The 16,333-nt window shown below is 37.3% G+C and overlaps 1 protein-coding gene across 5 annotated transcripts in view; it reads left to right on the plus strand.

The window, feature by feature from the left end:
- GRID1 (glutamate ionotropic receptor delta type subunit 1) overlaps positions 1 to 16,333 on the plus strand; it is a 485,558-nt gene that overhangs the window by 388,610 nt on the left and 80,615 nt on the right. For all 5 annotated transcript variants that reach the window (XM_077183338.1, XM_077183339.1, XM_054637706.2 and 2 more), the window contains 2 exons: positions 3,706 to 3,867; positions 5,090 to 5,209. In XM_077183338.1, the coding sequence (XP_077039453.1) occupies positions 3,706 to 3,867; positions 5,090 to 5,209 (282 nt within the window). The remainder of the gene's footprint in view (positions 1 to 3,705; positions 3,868 to 5,089; positions 5,210 to 16,333) is intronic.

Below are 16,333 nucleotides of genomic sequence, written 5' to 3' on the forward strand. Positions count from 1 at the left end.
GTCTTTGTGGCTTGCTGGCCTTCTCAGAAGAGCACTTGTCTGTGATTAGTCCCTCTGAAGGAGCAAAGAGCTTTCTTCATACATAACTTTGAAAGTAAAATCGTTCTGGAAACTCTCATGAAATTCACATAGAAACTTCTATGAAATGGCATTTATTACTTTGACAGATTTCCATTCCTGAAAATTTCTGCTTGCTCTACTAGTGTATGGTGGATTTATTTCTTCAGTGCAAAAAAGAGCTTCATGAAGTATGGAATCATTTCCAGAAGATAAACCAGAACATGCCTAAAATTATTCATGTACAGGATATATTCTTTAACATATTGGTGAAGCAGTCACCATCATTCTTATAGCAGATAGATCAAAAACCATTTCAGTACCTCCAGCTCTTACACTGTCAGCAATGGAGAGAAAGAAGAACTAAAAATTACTGTCATTTCCTGCAAACATGACCAAAATCAAGTACTTTGTTCTAGTCTAGGAATTTTTATTCTATTAAGGGAAATTGCTTCAGAAAGATATGTCCTTTCTTCCTCTGTTCCCCTGTGAATATCCTAATAGGGGAATTAAAAAATGCTGCTGAGCTTTGAAAACCCAAAGTAGCCAAGTATGTTGCCTTGTTTCAGTTCTCTCTGGCTTTGCTACCGATTCTGAATGCTACCCGAAGATGAATTTTTAAAATTAACTATTTTCTCATGCCTCTGACAGTACTGGTGGAATCAGAGTATAGCTGAAGCCTTGGGTATCTCAAAAATTCCCTTTCAGTGGTCAAATCCATACTCACAGGAAACTTGACAGTTCATTGAAAATTAAAGTATGTGTGCAGGTGCAGTAACAAGGGCATGCAGGCCATGTCTGCTGAATCCTTTTTCTTCTCTCAGCATATTCTGGAGGTTACAGGAAACTCATATTGCAAATATGATTTATGACATATGCAGAGATTTGATTGTATTTGAATGTAATAAAGAAAATTATTAGAATCTGAATTTACTGTGAGATCAGGCCAGAATGCTTGTGGGATTTTTTTTGGTTGTTCTTTTTTTTTACCATTAGAGATCCAGCTTTAGTTGTGGAAATTTTGATGCTGTTTTTTTTCCTAGCTTGCATATTTTCTGTTCTAAAATAGAAGTGTTGATTGTGTGAGTAAGATGCAACTTACTCTTCCATAGATATTGCCTCTTCAGTGAGTAATGAGTAAAATGTAGTTATGCATGCATGTCATTTTCACTGGAGTAAATAGAGTACAATTATATGATGGAAGGAATTTTGCTGATTAAAAAGCACCATTTACTCATATTTGGGATGAGGCTTTCAGCAGAAGAGAACCAGAGTGGCAAAATACCAGTGGATAAAACAACAGAACATGCAGAATATTCTTTCCATGGCAAAAAAAGTACTCTGGTGTATGCTCTGCAACATTTTCTTCTGCCTTGGTACAGATGTCCAGATGTAGAATAAGGATAAATGTGTGGAGACTCCTCTTGTGCAGACCTCTCAGTTCATAGCATTCTTTCAAAAGAAGCTAATGGAACAATAGTGATGCAAAGTCCATTAAAGGTCGAGCTGGACGGTGAGGATTAGGTTGGTAAACACAGGAGTTTTTGTTTTGCTCTGCAGCAGGAGGTAATTTGAGTTGGGTGCCAGGTTGTGCAGGCTGAGATCCTCAGTGCAACTCTCCCAAGCTCTGTCAGTCCCATGTGCAGAACTGTGGTGTCTTCTCCAAGCACATGAAAAGCAGAAAGCAGTGTACCCAAGTGCATCTTGTATTTTGCCTTGGAGCTCTCTGCTAGCAAACCAAGCACTGTTTTTGGGAATGAGGCTGCAGTTTTCCAGAACTGCAAAAGAACAGTGCCAAACGGAGAATATAAAAGGCATTTCTGATCTGTGGGTGTTCCAAGGCAACAGACAATTTGTTGTCAGTTAAAAGCAAGTCTGCAAAACCAAATTCACTTGGGAGCAAAGAAGATCATGAAGGCTTGTAAGAAATGGCATTTTTCCTTATGTATTTTAAACATATTTCTAAGAAATTGGATTTTGTGGTTTGGGGGTGGTGTATCTTGTGGGATTTGAGGTTTGTTTGGATTTTTTTTCTGTGAAGAGTTGTTTAACCCTGAAGAAAAGTGCCTTCCTGAATAATAAGGATTTTCTTGATTGCTTTATTTGAAAGTTGTTTGGAAATACCTACAGAATAGGGAAACAAATGCACTTGAACAGAAGAAACTTGGTTGCTGGGACTCCTATCAACTCCTTAATTACGTTTCTTAAAACCAGAGGAAGTATGACATATAGCTACCTCAGGAAATATTCTAAAAAGAAAATATTTAAGTGGATAAAATAGCAAATAAAGGCAATGTGGAGTGCTTGTTCAGCAAGGCTGGAAAGAAAAGAAGGGGGAAAAATGGCAATGCCAGATGAGAGAGATTCTCCCTGATAGTATCTCATAGGCTTTGCATTGTTTTCATGTTAAGATCCCTTTTTATGCTCAGTCACTTAAATAAGTGTGTATTTGCAATATCTTTTTTTCTTTGTATTTTGATTCTTTCAAAATTAATTTTTGCTTAGATATCTTTTGTTCAGATTTACTTATACTGGAAGATATTTCAAAGTGCCTAGGTTCTCAATTTACGTCAAACTCCAGATTATGGAACATGAAACATTTTGTTTCTGGAGATTAACATCTTACAGACATCAGAAGTTTACTTGCACCCAGTGATACAACAGTAATAAGTGTTTAAGCTTTCATAGAGTGTCACTTTTATTGAGATACCTAAAGAGTCATATTTATAGGAAGTATGCAGCTGAATTAACTTCCCCCTGCAACCCTTTCCTGGTCTCTAGGCATTACTTTCTAAGATGAACTAGAAAAATCCAGGAGATAAATGGCAAAGTAAGGGATGATATCATGATTAAAGCCTACAGCTAGAAGAAATATTATTATTATTAGTATTAGTGTCGTCTCAGCCAACTTCCTCTACTAAAGTTTTACCATCTGAGCTGGATACCACTGCCTGTCAAAAGATCTAATCACGTATTGCTAGATGTGTCTTGGTTTGAAAAATTAAATACATAGCTCAGCATTACTAGTGTGGTGTTCTGTTCTTACTGGAGTCTTTGTCATCAATTCTTTATTTCTGTTTCTCTCATGTGAATTGAAGACTAAGAAGGCTAAATTCAGTAGCTCCAGAGAAAGTAACACATAACCAATGTCATGTATATTTGGTGGAAAGAGATGCTAAGACCAAAATAATTCTGTCATTTCTCCTCCTGTTCTAAAGACTTGTATGTGTATTGGATTTTGCTGTTCCAGAAATTACCAGTTGCTCAAATGAATAAAACCCCCAAGAACTTAATTCCATCCTGTCTTTCCCTCCTTGCTGAAAGGGCTGAAAAAGTAGCAATCCTTGTCTTTCATTGATAGATAGCTGTACTCCCTCTGTAGTTTGAGTTTATATGTGGAGTGTGATCTCTCTTTACAGCACTGCATTGCAGTAATGCTCAGGCAGTGCCCATGTGCCAGAATCCCTTGGACAGAGGGACTCAGGAGCACAGACATTTGTCTCAAATGCTTTGGCTGTTGAACATGTCGAATATATCCAGCTTTTAGTTCTTATTTATACCTTCTTTAGTTTTCTTTGCTGGTTTTTATCATTTCTTTGGAAGATGCTCACATAAAAAAAAGAGGCTCATTCTTATTATTGTTTGCAGGTTTCCAACCTGTACCTGTATGACAGTGTGCTCATGCTGGCCAATGCTTTCCACAGAAAACTGGAGGACAGGAAATGGCACAGCATGGCAAGCCTGAACTGCATGAGGAAATCCACCAAACCTTGGAATGGAGGAAGATCCATGCTAGAGACTATTAAGAAGGTGAGAAAAGACAAACCACCGTTTTGTGAGCAATTGAATGAGTTGCTTCATGTCTATTTGAGCATTTGAAGGTTTTAACTTGTATGCAACTTTTCTTTGATGTATTACAAGCAAGTGATCTACAGCAACCAAGGACAATCTGCAGCTCTTAAACAAGCAAATGATTTATGATAAACAAGTTGCACACAGTGCAGTGTGGGTCCAGTGGTGTGTGTTCTGCTTCTGTTCTCTAGCTGCCTTCTGTGCAGGAAGTAGGATAAGGAGTAGTCATGGGCATTGATTCATGCATTTTTGCAAAAGGATAACTTAAGGGGCTTGAAGTGGGCAGGAGGGGAAATAAATTATGAGGTTTAAGAATTATGTTCCATTTTTGACAGCTCAGATAGCTTTGTAAGTTAGCTGAGCATTCGTAAGTATCTACTTGTGTACTGTATCCCAGAGCAAAGCAAGAAGGATCTGATTTGGCTAAGCTGTCACTACCAGTTACACTGTCTTGCACCATGCTGAAATACTCAAATGTGGACAGAGCTGGACACATGGCAATTTCTTGTATAAAAGTTACTTGATCACAAGTAATAGTAGAAAAAAACCTAATTTGTCACTATTCTAACTTTTGTAGTGTTCAGAAGAAACTCCCTGTTCCCAAATATATATTGATAAAATAATTTTTCTTCAGTAAAATGATGCAATTTGATCATTCTGACAAGTCCTAATGATGCCATCCTTTGTTGCTAAATTAATTTGAACTTTGATGTTACTTCAAGCTTCGTTGCTACAAAGCCAGAATCAAACTCTGTGATAGCTTCAGAGTTGCAATTTTGTCTTTCCTTCATGCCTCTCTTGGGAGCACAGCAGGTGCCCTCTTTGTTTTGGTACTCAAGCCAAGAACTGAGCCCGCTGCTCTCAGTTACACTGGGAGGGCTGTTGTCTCACAGTCCACTAAGGCCCTTCTCTTTTTCTTTGGGGTTTGTTTCTGTGGACAGTAATGACCTGATGGCCATAAACACTGGGTGTGTCAGTGCTAAAGTATTTTTCTGAAAAAAAATGAAAAACTGTAATCTTTTGTCTAGTGCTGGGTTTGAGCTACTGAAGAACATGCAAGGGCCACATTTAAGTTGACTGTAAACATGATTTAAACATATTTGGCACACATTTTATGCAGAGGAGTGTTTATGAAAGCAAATATATTCTGTTCTGAAATTTCTCAAACTTACTTCCTTAGGGCCATATAACTGGGCTGACTGGTGTTATGGAGTTCAGAGAAGATGGAGCCAACCCCTATGTCCAGTTTGAAATACTGGGCACCAGCTACAGCGAAACATTCGGCAAAGACGTGCGAAGGGTAAAGATATGCTGCTTCCTTCTCTCTTTTGTTTTCCTCTGAATAATATACATCCTGCCTCACAGGAGAAAATGTTATTCTTCAAGAATGAATTAGTGCTATGCTGCAGAAGACATTTACTCTTATAAGAAATATTTTCTAATTTATTACACACTTAAATCTTGAAAACGGGTTTTATATTGGTAGGCAGGAATCCTGCAAGATATTTCTTGTATGCAGTAACGATGCAATGGCATAAGCATCCTGTGAATATAATAGTGAAGACTGCACAATTTAGCTTATGTATTTTATTGTTAATTAAGATAGAATTGCTGTAATGGAAATATGGAAGATACAACACAATTGGCACTTGTCTTACCAAGGAAAACAGCTGAGTTTATAAATTACATAAACACACGAGGATGTTTTAAGTGTAGCTGCTGCAAGAATTTGAGATAAATAAAAAATTCTGGAGAAGAAAATTTCCAAAATGAAAGATGCTCTGTCATGAAAAGTAAAGATTGACCTATGGTGGTAGCTGGTGGAACAACAACAAGGGTGGAACTGCCAAGGACTAGAAGTCAGTTAAAGTGGTTCCATAGGATTGACATAAATTGTTTTGTTCTGTGAAGCCTACCTTTAACACGCTCAGGCAGAGGGGATGCTCCAAAAATATATGAAACTCTCAGTTGAACAATTAGGTTCTGATTGGAACCCATGCTGTAAGTAGTTTCTAAACTGCTCAGATGGTTGAAATACAGACAATACCATGGTATGATCAGTGGGTCCTACATTAAACAGAGCTGACCAAAGAGGATTTCACACATAATTAAAATATATGTGATTTCTTATTTTCATTTGGCCGTTGGTTTCTGTGATTTGCTTTGATTTGTCTGAATTACAGAAGTGTAAGTGGAAAAACAAGCAATTTTTGTTTACATAATCATCTTTATCAGCTAAACATGAGATTCCTTCAGAGTCTAATTTGGCGCAAGGATTCTGGACATGGAGCCAAAGTTGTGCAATATCTATTAGAAATTTAACAGAAGGGAGACAAGTATTTGAAAAGCATAAACTTGCAGGAGATATAATTGAAAATTTTCTGTTGCCAAAAATACGCCTCTGAACACTTCAGTTTGGCTCCTATATTGTGGTGACCAGAAAAGGCTATTTCTCAGTCCACTTTCATTTCTAGAAGATTGAAAACAAGGAAGTCTTAAGTTTCAATCACTATGTGAATTATAAAAGATTATCTTATTGTCCTAATTTTGGAAAAAAGTGTTGCCTGTTTAATAAAACAAGGTTGGTTTAGGAGGTGTAGGAATCAATCCTGGCTCTTAGACAGAAGTATTTTCCTCACTTTATGCACAAGTCTGCAAAACAAAACTATCTGGTGCCATGTGAGATGCTGTGGACTCTCCCACTGTTTGCAGCTGCCAGTCCAGAGAAGCCCGAGTGTCCTGTCAGTGCTGTGTTATCCCTAGCACATGGATGCCATGGGACATTTAAGTTTGGTCCCATTTTGTTACAGAACTCCCAAGTGGCTTTGCTTAAGTCACATAATTGCTTGATGCTCCAATATTTACCTTCCAGTAAAATTGACATGAACACCACAGAGCACAGGTTTGAGCCTTACAGGCAAACTGGGATGTGTGAGTATACACTATTTGGTGTTTCCTAATGTGCATTTCAAATATGGTATCGCAGATACAAATGCTCTCACTTTGGTATGTGCAGCACACTGACCAAATTGACACATAGTCCAAAGGTGTGAGGTGGAGATAACTAAGATATCATTCAAAAGCAACCACAGGGCAAAGAAATAGGTAAAATGACTAAATAGGGAAATTACTAAAATGGCTGACCTAGTATACTGCTGATTACTTTTGATCCCTAGTGTGCTACTTTGAGGTTGTGCTGCTAGGTGGTTAATATAGGAAGGCTTAACTCTTTGGGTGTTAAATTCAGAACACTATTGAGTTCCCAAAAATTGAAAGGGAGGATAATTCTAAATGGGTAAAAAGCTAATGGCTGTGGAATACTGCTCTGAGCTAAAATAAAGTTCTGGAAATTATCCTTTCAGTCTAATATATAGTGAGAGTAAAAGTCAGCAATATGCTACAGAGGTTTGGAGAAGTACTTGGAAGAGATGATCCCTCTTAGAGCAAAATTACCATGGAACTACTGGAGTTCAATTATTTAGGCAGCTTGACTTTTTATTATTGCAGCAAAAATATGTTACAGCTTAGAAGTAGTTTTAAAGGCTCAGAAAGTCATACTTGTGTTATTTATATTACTTGGGTGGGAGACCAGTTCTGATTTATTGTCAGCTAGCTGCTTCTGTTTCAGCCTTTGGTCAGGTTTAGCTGTGGAGCATGTATTTTGGGTAGAAAACAGAGGATTCTTTCTGCATGGTTTTATTTATGTATGCAAAGCATCTGTAGTTATTCATCCCTGTCCAGACCCTACAAGAAATCTTTGCACTTAGAATTAGTGAAAGGATAGGGCAAGAGACTGCAATGTTAGAGGGAGTCCAGTCAAAAGCTTTAAATTGGACTTTTAATGTTCAGCATGCCTTACAAAGTTTCTTGGGGATCATTTCCACCAGAAAGATTCCTGGGAGGATGTCCAAGTCAGTTACTCAAATCTGCAGGAATTTTCAGAGCTATTTTGCAGAGGCATCTTGACTCTCCTGTTATCCTGAGATCTGGTCTTTCTGCAGACCATTTTTCCTTCTGCTAGCTGTGATTTAGTTATGATTGCACCTAAATATATATATTTCATTGCTCAGTGTGGCTTCTTTATTCTACAAGTCACTTTTTCTTCTTTGTTACTCAAGTCTAAAACCATGTGGTTTTGGTAAAGGCTGACAGAGGCTTTTGTGTATTTTGTGTATTACCATTTGTTTTTCCTTTGGGTATACTTAAGTGAAAGGGGAACTTCAGAAAATGCTCTAATTTCTTTGGTTTAAACATAAAAGAACAGGGTATGTCCTTTAAGGTATATCACCTTGTTTTACAAAAGGCTCAGGTAATTGCCTTCTATTCACTGTGTGCATGTGGAAGTTTAGAAAGCGTCGTGTATTCATGCTTAAAATAGAGATTTGTGAGGTGGCTTCTTGGGGCGTTTGAAAGTTGAAGATTGCTAGAGAAACTGTAAAGGCTTAAATGTCTGCTGCTTGATGATCCCCACTATGATTTACATTCCTGATATCTATAAACACCTTCAGAAATAGCAACCAGAATATCTGTATATTTTAAAAAAGTAAGAAAAATAAGTGGATGTAAAGTGATAAGGGAACAGAATAGATCAAAAAGGAAAAAAGCAAAAATAAAGCTGATGTCCTACTTTCACAGTCCATTGGTCATAGAAGGAGAAAGAAAGGCAGGACTACATTAATTCACTCCTTAGAGACTGTCTGTATCATTAGCTCTTATTAATAAAAACCTTGATGGAATTTTCAGAACATCTGGGCTGCTTCATACTTCTTATGTTCCTGCATTTGGGTAGATTCTACACGATTTAAGAGCTGGATGATCCAGCTGTGAAGGCAGAGCTAAGGGAGCTGGAACTCCAGGGTGGCTTTCCAACAAGTCACCACATCACTGTGAGCTCTTGAGGTGTAAACCTACTTATTCTCATTGGACCATGTGTGCAGAGAGCAGCATAACAGCTAACACACCTTGCAGGGATGTGATTAGGCTGGGTTAGGTGATGCCTGTAAGGAGCTTTATGATAATCTTCATCTTCCTCTTTGACAGGAAGATTTTCTGTAAGTGTGAAATGATGTGAAAATTCCGTTTACTTTACGACTGGGAACATATTTTTTCTAAAGCAATCTGCATTTCTTCCCCAAGCTGGCTGTAATGAAAGCAGAATTAATGGTTTGCACACATTTTCTATTTCATAAGAAGCATTCTGTTCAAAATGATAATGTTTATAATTTGCTATTCATTTCTGTCAGTTGTATGTTTTATTTTTAAAAAAAATTACATTTTCTTGAAATATCATCAGCTTTGTAAACAGTTACAGTTGTTTCCTACAGCACTTCTGAGGCAGACTGCAGAAGTAACTGTAATTAGTTTTTGTGATATGTTTCACAGTTGTTGAAACCACGTTTTTGAATTCTGATACCATGGTTTAGTTGGGATTGTTACTTTTAGACAAAATCTCATTATTATCATGATGACAAATCCTATGCTTGTTATTCATTGCAAAAACAAATGGTATTTTCAGACATCTGCAGTATCAAGTGCTTTCACCTACAAGAATATTGCCAAATCCCATCATATGCTGCTAAAAATTATATTTACATCAAAAGAATTATGTGGTTCCTACTGTAGTTGAATAAATTTTACTTACATGGAAAAATACATAACCTAATTGTCTGGGTTTAGCTGTAAAACAGATTCCTGCCTCCTGTTTGAGCACTTCATAAATAGACACTTGGGTGCAGTATTTCAGTTTTACTGTCTGGCCAAGGTATCTTTCAGCAGAAGTGTAAGACTGAACTTATGGCTACTTTTGATAGCTAAAATCCCTCTGTTACTTTGCAAAGGGCAGAGTCCATAGTCCTCTCCCTCCTGGTAGAATGCAATTTCCACATATTTACATTTGGTTAAACTTTCTCTTTCTGCTTGAGTTGGTTGAGTGTTGTGGTGCAATAATTTGGAAAAAGAGCATTGTGATTCATCCTATTGATGAATTGTGCATTGTGTCAAACTGAAGAAACAACTGAAGTATTTTACTCAATATAATAAACCCCTTAAATTTTTATTTCTGGTTTCCTGTGCGTATATGAGGAATAAAAATAAATGCATTCCTTGCATATTCCGTAAGTTGAATTATTAATGGTGAAAAATACAGCTAAATGTATAGGAAATGGCTGTGATCAATTTTTAAATAATAGAAGAAAACTAAAGAAGAAACATAATAACCTGGAGCATTTTGGTTTGTTTTTTCCCTGAAATAAAATGGGGTCACTGATTGCCCAAGTTCTGCAAATTGGGCTTTTCTTTCTAGATGAAATATACTTGATGCTGTGTATGCATTCATTGTAAAATTCTAGCTCAATTATTTCACTGAAGAGTGGGTAAGCAATTTTGAAGATGTATTTTTTGTTGCAGCTATGTGATACATAGTTATTTTAAAGTTTTTTTAAATTCTAAACTATGTTTTTGGAGAGCATTGCCAATGGGACCTATGCTTGTGTATAAACTGTTACTTGTATTTGCAAATTGTGCCAGTGTCAACACCGAGTAAAAGGGATGTCTTGAAAATTTGAGTTGGAATTTGTCCCAGCATAAGATCATGCTGGTCTTCCCCTTTGGAGGGCTGTTAATATGACATTTTCCCAGTGTGAAGCTTGAGGGTAGATTTTAAAAAGCAGCCATATCTGAGGCAAGAGTGGGGCCAGCAATTAGGGTGCTGCACAAGTTTTCACAGCCACCTGCACCACTACCTGTATGTTTAGAAATTCTGTTTAATTTCTAAGTCACATATCATACTTACCAGGTTATAATGAATTGTGGGTATAGCATTCTCCTTTTTTCACACATATGCAGTAGTGCATAAAATTGGGATAATAGGAGTGCTAAAATCAGCCTTGTAAAAACAGTTATATCTTTAATTATGGAGTTTTCACCAAAGCTCCTGTAATTTACGGATGAATCCTAGGGGGGTATTCAGAGTGGGATGACAAGAAAAGCCCCTTTCTGTAGCTCAGCTGCTGAAGAATCTGTGCTGAAGTTTGGACACTATGAAAAAACATGTATTTCCATACAGCAACAGGTCAGGATTTACTGAGATTAACAAAGAAAAAGAAAAGAAGTCTTTGAAAAAAAACCTACACAAATTCTTTTTACCTTTTTGGAAATCCAAAAATGGAGATTATTTACAATTTTTCTTTTTCGCAGTATCAATCTTGAACAAAAACAATAAGCTCACTACTCCAGAAATGAGGAATAATATGTCTTTTTTAATATCATGCTTTGAGAAACATCTTTGGTCCATGATTGTTGTTTAAAATTCACACCTATTCCAGAATTTTCTGTTGAATGTCGGAATAACTTTTTTTAATATAATGCCTGTTTAAAAAACTGCTTTGGAACAAAAAACTAATATTGATAATAATAATAATGCTGAAATACTGATATCTTAGCTGTCAGATGGAATAGATGTCATCTTGCCTTTTATAAGGACATAAAATAACGAGATCTAACATCTCTTCATTTACAGCATGATCTCAGTGTCAGGGACAGTTGCAAGGACTGTATATTGAGGGAGACCATGCACAGTATCTTTTCTGCAGTATTTGAAAAATGTTTTTAATTCTTCTAATGGTTGCTGCCTTGTATCATTTGATAAACTGCAAATACATGTAGGCCAAGCATAATTTATGAAGTAATTTATTTCAGCAGTAATATTAAAATCCAGGGTGACTCTGGTGCCTGCCTGTGTATATTGCTCTGATATATTCAATATGTCCAAAAGTGGATCTTTAAATATAGGTAGTTAATCTATTTGGTCATGCTTCCATTGTAGTTAAGAAAAATGAAAGAACTTTATGGTTTCTCTTTAGTCTTATTAAAATAAACTGCACAAATAGAAGTTATCAAAATTATCTAAATTTCCCCATCTGTTTGTATTTTTATTTCTGCCATTTCATGCCAGATTACATTACTGTATTTGAGTAAATGCTTTCTCACTCAGGTTTTCAAAGGAGAGGTTTAATGAGAAGATTTCTTTGTGATCAGCCCATATGTGGTACATGAGGAACTCTGTGTCACCAACTGGCAAGAACTATCTCGCTTGCTTTGACCTGGTTCCTTAATTTCTTTATGCTTAAAAAAAGAATAATCCTAATTCCTGAATTTACCTTTATGGAAAGATACTTTCAAAAGGGCATCAGAGCTCTCATTAAACTTCTTTGTCTTTATTGGCTAATTCACTGCAATTACAGTATTTGGCAGAAATTACCTGCTGCTGTTCCAGTTCCTTACAGAGCTGCCTTTAAAATTGGGGACTTCCTGTTTCCAAACTACTTGGGAAACACTGAGTCTTACCTTAAAATAGGTACAATCTATAATCAGTGTGAGCCTGTGTCAAGGAAAGAATTCCAAAATATGCCTGGTCCAGTACCACAATATGTCTTGCAGTGGGAGTAGATAAGTTTATGTATTTGGGTAAAGTACACAGATGACATGTAATAAAACTTGGTTTTAATTTTGAAAAATCATTTTACTGGAATGAAGATAGGCTTATGTAACAACTAAAATAGAATATTCTTTCTGAGCATGGCACAGTATGTCTGTACTTTTAATATGTTAATGAGTGGGATGAACAAACATCTACTTAACTGACAACAGCATCTTTCCTATGAAAAGGCAAATTGCAGACTCAAACAGACTTTACTAATGAGGCCTGAAGAACTTGAGGATACTGGGCTTTGTTGGAAAGCAGATGAAATGAGGAGTAAAGGAAAAACAACAAATAATCCAGGGATTCTCTTTTACAGTGAAGGAGTTAGGGAAATATCCTGCTGGTCAGTATTGACCAAAGCAGATAGCCAGATAAAGGTTTTCATTTAGGAAAAGGAAACAGCATAAAAATAGTTAAATCTGACACCAGTTATTTGTTTTTCATTTACTTGCCAAGACCAGTTTCCCTGAGTATGAGCAGAATGAGAAAAAAGAGAGGTTGCTTGCCTATGGCAGTAAATTCATCTCAGTTGGAGTACCACCAAAAGGTCCCACAAGGGTGTGCTTTACTTATGACCCTTGCACTTGTTCTCACTGTGTCTGAAATTCTTGTGCTGTCTTCTGGTCCTGCCCTTTCTCTCACCACCACAGGACTTTGGGAAAATAAAAAAAAAAAGAGAAATCAGATTATTTCTCCTGGATGCCCTGTGTTCTAGGATGCTGTGTCAGGGGTGAGAGTGGCAGTGATATTTTGTGTTAGGTGGCTAAGGGACTGGTGATTCCACATTTCAGCTTGTCGAGGGAATTGCAGGTTTCAGCAGGTTAACCTCAATATCTCCCTGCACTGTTCACTGTAAAGTCTTGCATTTTTCAAGTTTTATGCATCGGTAATATTTTGTAACAATGCTCTGAGAGAAGTGGGAATGTTTTAAAGTAGGTGAAATAGCAAAATTTAGGGATGGTATCTGGCTGATACAGTTATTGGGCATTGGTCTGGGTTGTTTTTTAAGTAAGGATTGCTATCTAATATACATGGTGTTGGTAAAATTCAAAAGCAGTTGTACTTTTACAAAGCAGTCTTAAACTTTCCAAATATTGTGGTTGGCCAGAGAGGTGACTCAAGGTACTGATGCTTTTAGTTCCTGGAGCCTTACTAGAAAGTAGCCCTAGACAAGTAAAAAAAAAAAAAAAAGTTAATATTTAGCAGCTAGGAGCGTGGGTGATATTTAATTGTATGAGAACATTTCAGTTTGAGTAGTTCTGGCATCATCTATAATTTTCTTAAAGCTTCATGTGCAATTTATTCTGCCATAAGATACAGTAAGGCACAAGTTTGCTTTGCAAGATTGCTGTCTGAGCTGTATTGAATATAAACTGAGCTCATGCTCTCAAGCTGCTCTTCAATACCAAAATACAAGGCCACTGTAGCTATTTGCATTTCAGTAGCACCTGGAGGCTGTGGTTTTGTTACACTGAGAGATGTCCAGGTAATTAAATGTACAATTATTGTGTAATATGTAAACCATGTGGTTGTGTGTTCAGAAATCTGCTACTGCTGTTTTGCCATTCTGACAGGAAAGTGCTGTCATAATCTAAGTTTGGAGAACATTCAGTGTTGGGACTTCTCCAGGGTGTGTGCCAAGATAGGGATGAATATTCCTCTGGATCAGGTATAAGGTGTGACTTTCAGGGTAGCTATAGCAAACAGTGCTGCTCACAGCTCAAACTTGCAGAGAAAGCAGCTCCCTTCTGGAACAGAATCTGAAACTGTGTCTGCTTTTTTTCTTTCATTTCTCCTACATTTTAAAGTAATAGGGAGTGGAGTATTTCATAATAGGCTTTCCAAACTTTCTCAGTAATACTACATGATGATTGCACTGGAGAAACAGGTGTTAGCACTCCATGGCTTTTGGGTTTTCTTTCTAGGGCAAGAGAGGGCAAAAAGATAACACAAAACATTTCCTTCATGAGCATGGGGGAAGTGCACTGAGGTTCTGTTGTTATTTTTCATTAACTCTGATTGGTTTCTGAGTGTTCAGTGGAGGACTGCTCCTCGATAGACTCACTGAAAGACCATTCAGCATTCAGGGCTTTCTTCTTTTTTTGAACACAAATAGGAGCACAGTAACCAGTGAAGTAAAAAACACAGATTTGCTGGCTGAACTGGCTTAAAATGAAAAAAGGAATCTGAATCTAGGGTACAGCCCACAGACTCTGCTACTCTAGTGTGGCTCTTATTACAGCACATTTCAGTTCCTTTCTTAATTAAAACAAAATGTCTAGTCTTGTTGGGATCTCAAGAGGAGTCTCTTATGTCAGAGGCTTGTTCTCTGGGTTTGCTTCTCTTCCTCTCATGCATCCCCCACTTTCAGACTCGGCTGATGAACCTCACTTGTGTGTTGTGTTCTGTGCCCCATAAACTTCACTCTGTTCAGGAGAGAAGCCACAATGTCCCCCATTTTGGCAAGAAATCCAGGGTGAGACTGTGTGTAGACTGGCTCTGAAAGACTGGTACCTTCCTCTACTGCCTAATCACAACTTTTTAATAGAGCTCAACATATAGTCATACTTGAACTGAGAGATTAAATAGATTCTATCCATTCTCCAGAACTATATTTATTTCCTTACTGTTTCTATTTTGACTATCAGATGAATTGTTCAAAGATCTATAGCTAACTATAGTTTGATTTATTAGAAAAGTAAGGAAGAAAATGTAAAATGCCTAGTGTTAAATCTCAGAAGAAAGAGAGGAATGTTCATATATGTTTTCACTCTTTATGTAGTGTGCTTCTGTGTATTTTTCCTATGGGTGGTATTACAGGGCTTTATTATCAATTCTACTGTGTCAGACAGGACTTAACACCATCATAACCCTTTATCCATGATGAATTCTGTTTAATCTTTTTAATTATCCACATACCATGCTCCTTTTCTATTTCTTCCACTCCCAAGCTGCTGTGCAAAACAGTCATTTATTGTAGCCAATAGAGAAAACCAAATGGGAAATATGGATTGGATGGCCTTTTGTTATTTTATTCTTTTCTTTTTTGGTGAGATTTCATAAGGAAAGGAGCTCAGATTACACTAGAAGGTCATTTTTCAGAACTAATGGAAATTATAAGGTAGTAAGTTGTTTTGGCTTTAGAACAATTATTACAATTACATTAGGTTTTTTTAGCATAATTTATTATGATTTTTCAAGTTCACAGGAGAGGGTTATGACTTTTAACAAGCACACTGCAGGCAAAACACAGAATAGCTTGGATTGGAAGGGTCTGTTCCTCTTTGACCTGTCACTCCATGAGGGTAAAAAGTCCCTCTCAAGCTCTCCTGTAGCCACCTTTAGGTAGTGCAAGGTACTATAAGGTCTCCCTGGAGTCTTCTCTTGCCCAGGCTGGATAACCTCAGCTCTCTCTGTCTGTCTTCCTAGGAGAGGTGCTCCAGCCCTTTGATCATCTTCTTGGCCTCCTCAGCACTTGCAGCAGCAGGTCCACATCCTTGTTTCAAGTTGGGGACCTGAGAGCTGGATCCTGATATTATCAGGAAACAATTTTTCTTGCTTAAAATGCATCAGTTGCCAAGAACAGGTACACTACAGCCTGTTTCTTCATAATAAACAGCACTTCAGAGAGGATCTTCACCTACCCCCTGCTCCTGCTGCCTGCCAGGTTATCTTTCTCTATTCTCACAGATTTTGAGCAAAATATTCCTTAAGAACCTTTGCTCATTTTGCTCGTGTCCCTGTACAGGAGGATTTATGGGAGGTATTTTGAATATTGATACTGGATTTTGAAGATAAGCTGCCCTTTTTTTTGGCAAAGAAATAGAGTTATCCAGATCCCCTAGAAGGATGAGAAGAATTGGAGCAGCGAGGATCTTTGCAGCTTCCTTCCCTCCTGTGTCTCCCAAGTTAGCCTGCCCACATTAATAATCTCCATTCCTCCAT

Source organism: Agelaius phoeniceus, chromosome 9 (genome assembly GCF_051311805.1).
Source record: "Agelaius phoeniceus isolate bAgePho1 chromosome 9, bAgePho1.hap1, whole genome shotgun sequence".
In the NCBI taxonomy this organism is placed as follows: Eukaryota; Metazoa; Chordata; class Aves; order Passeriformes; family Icteridae; genus Agelaius; species Agelaius phoeniceus.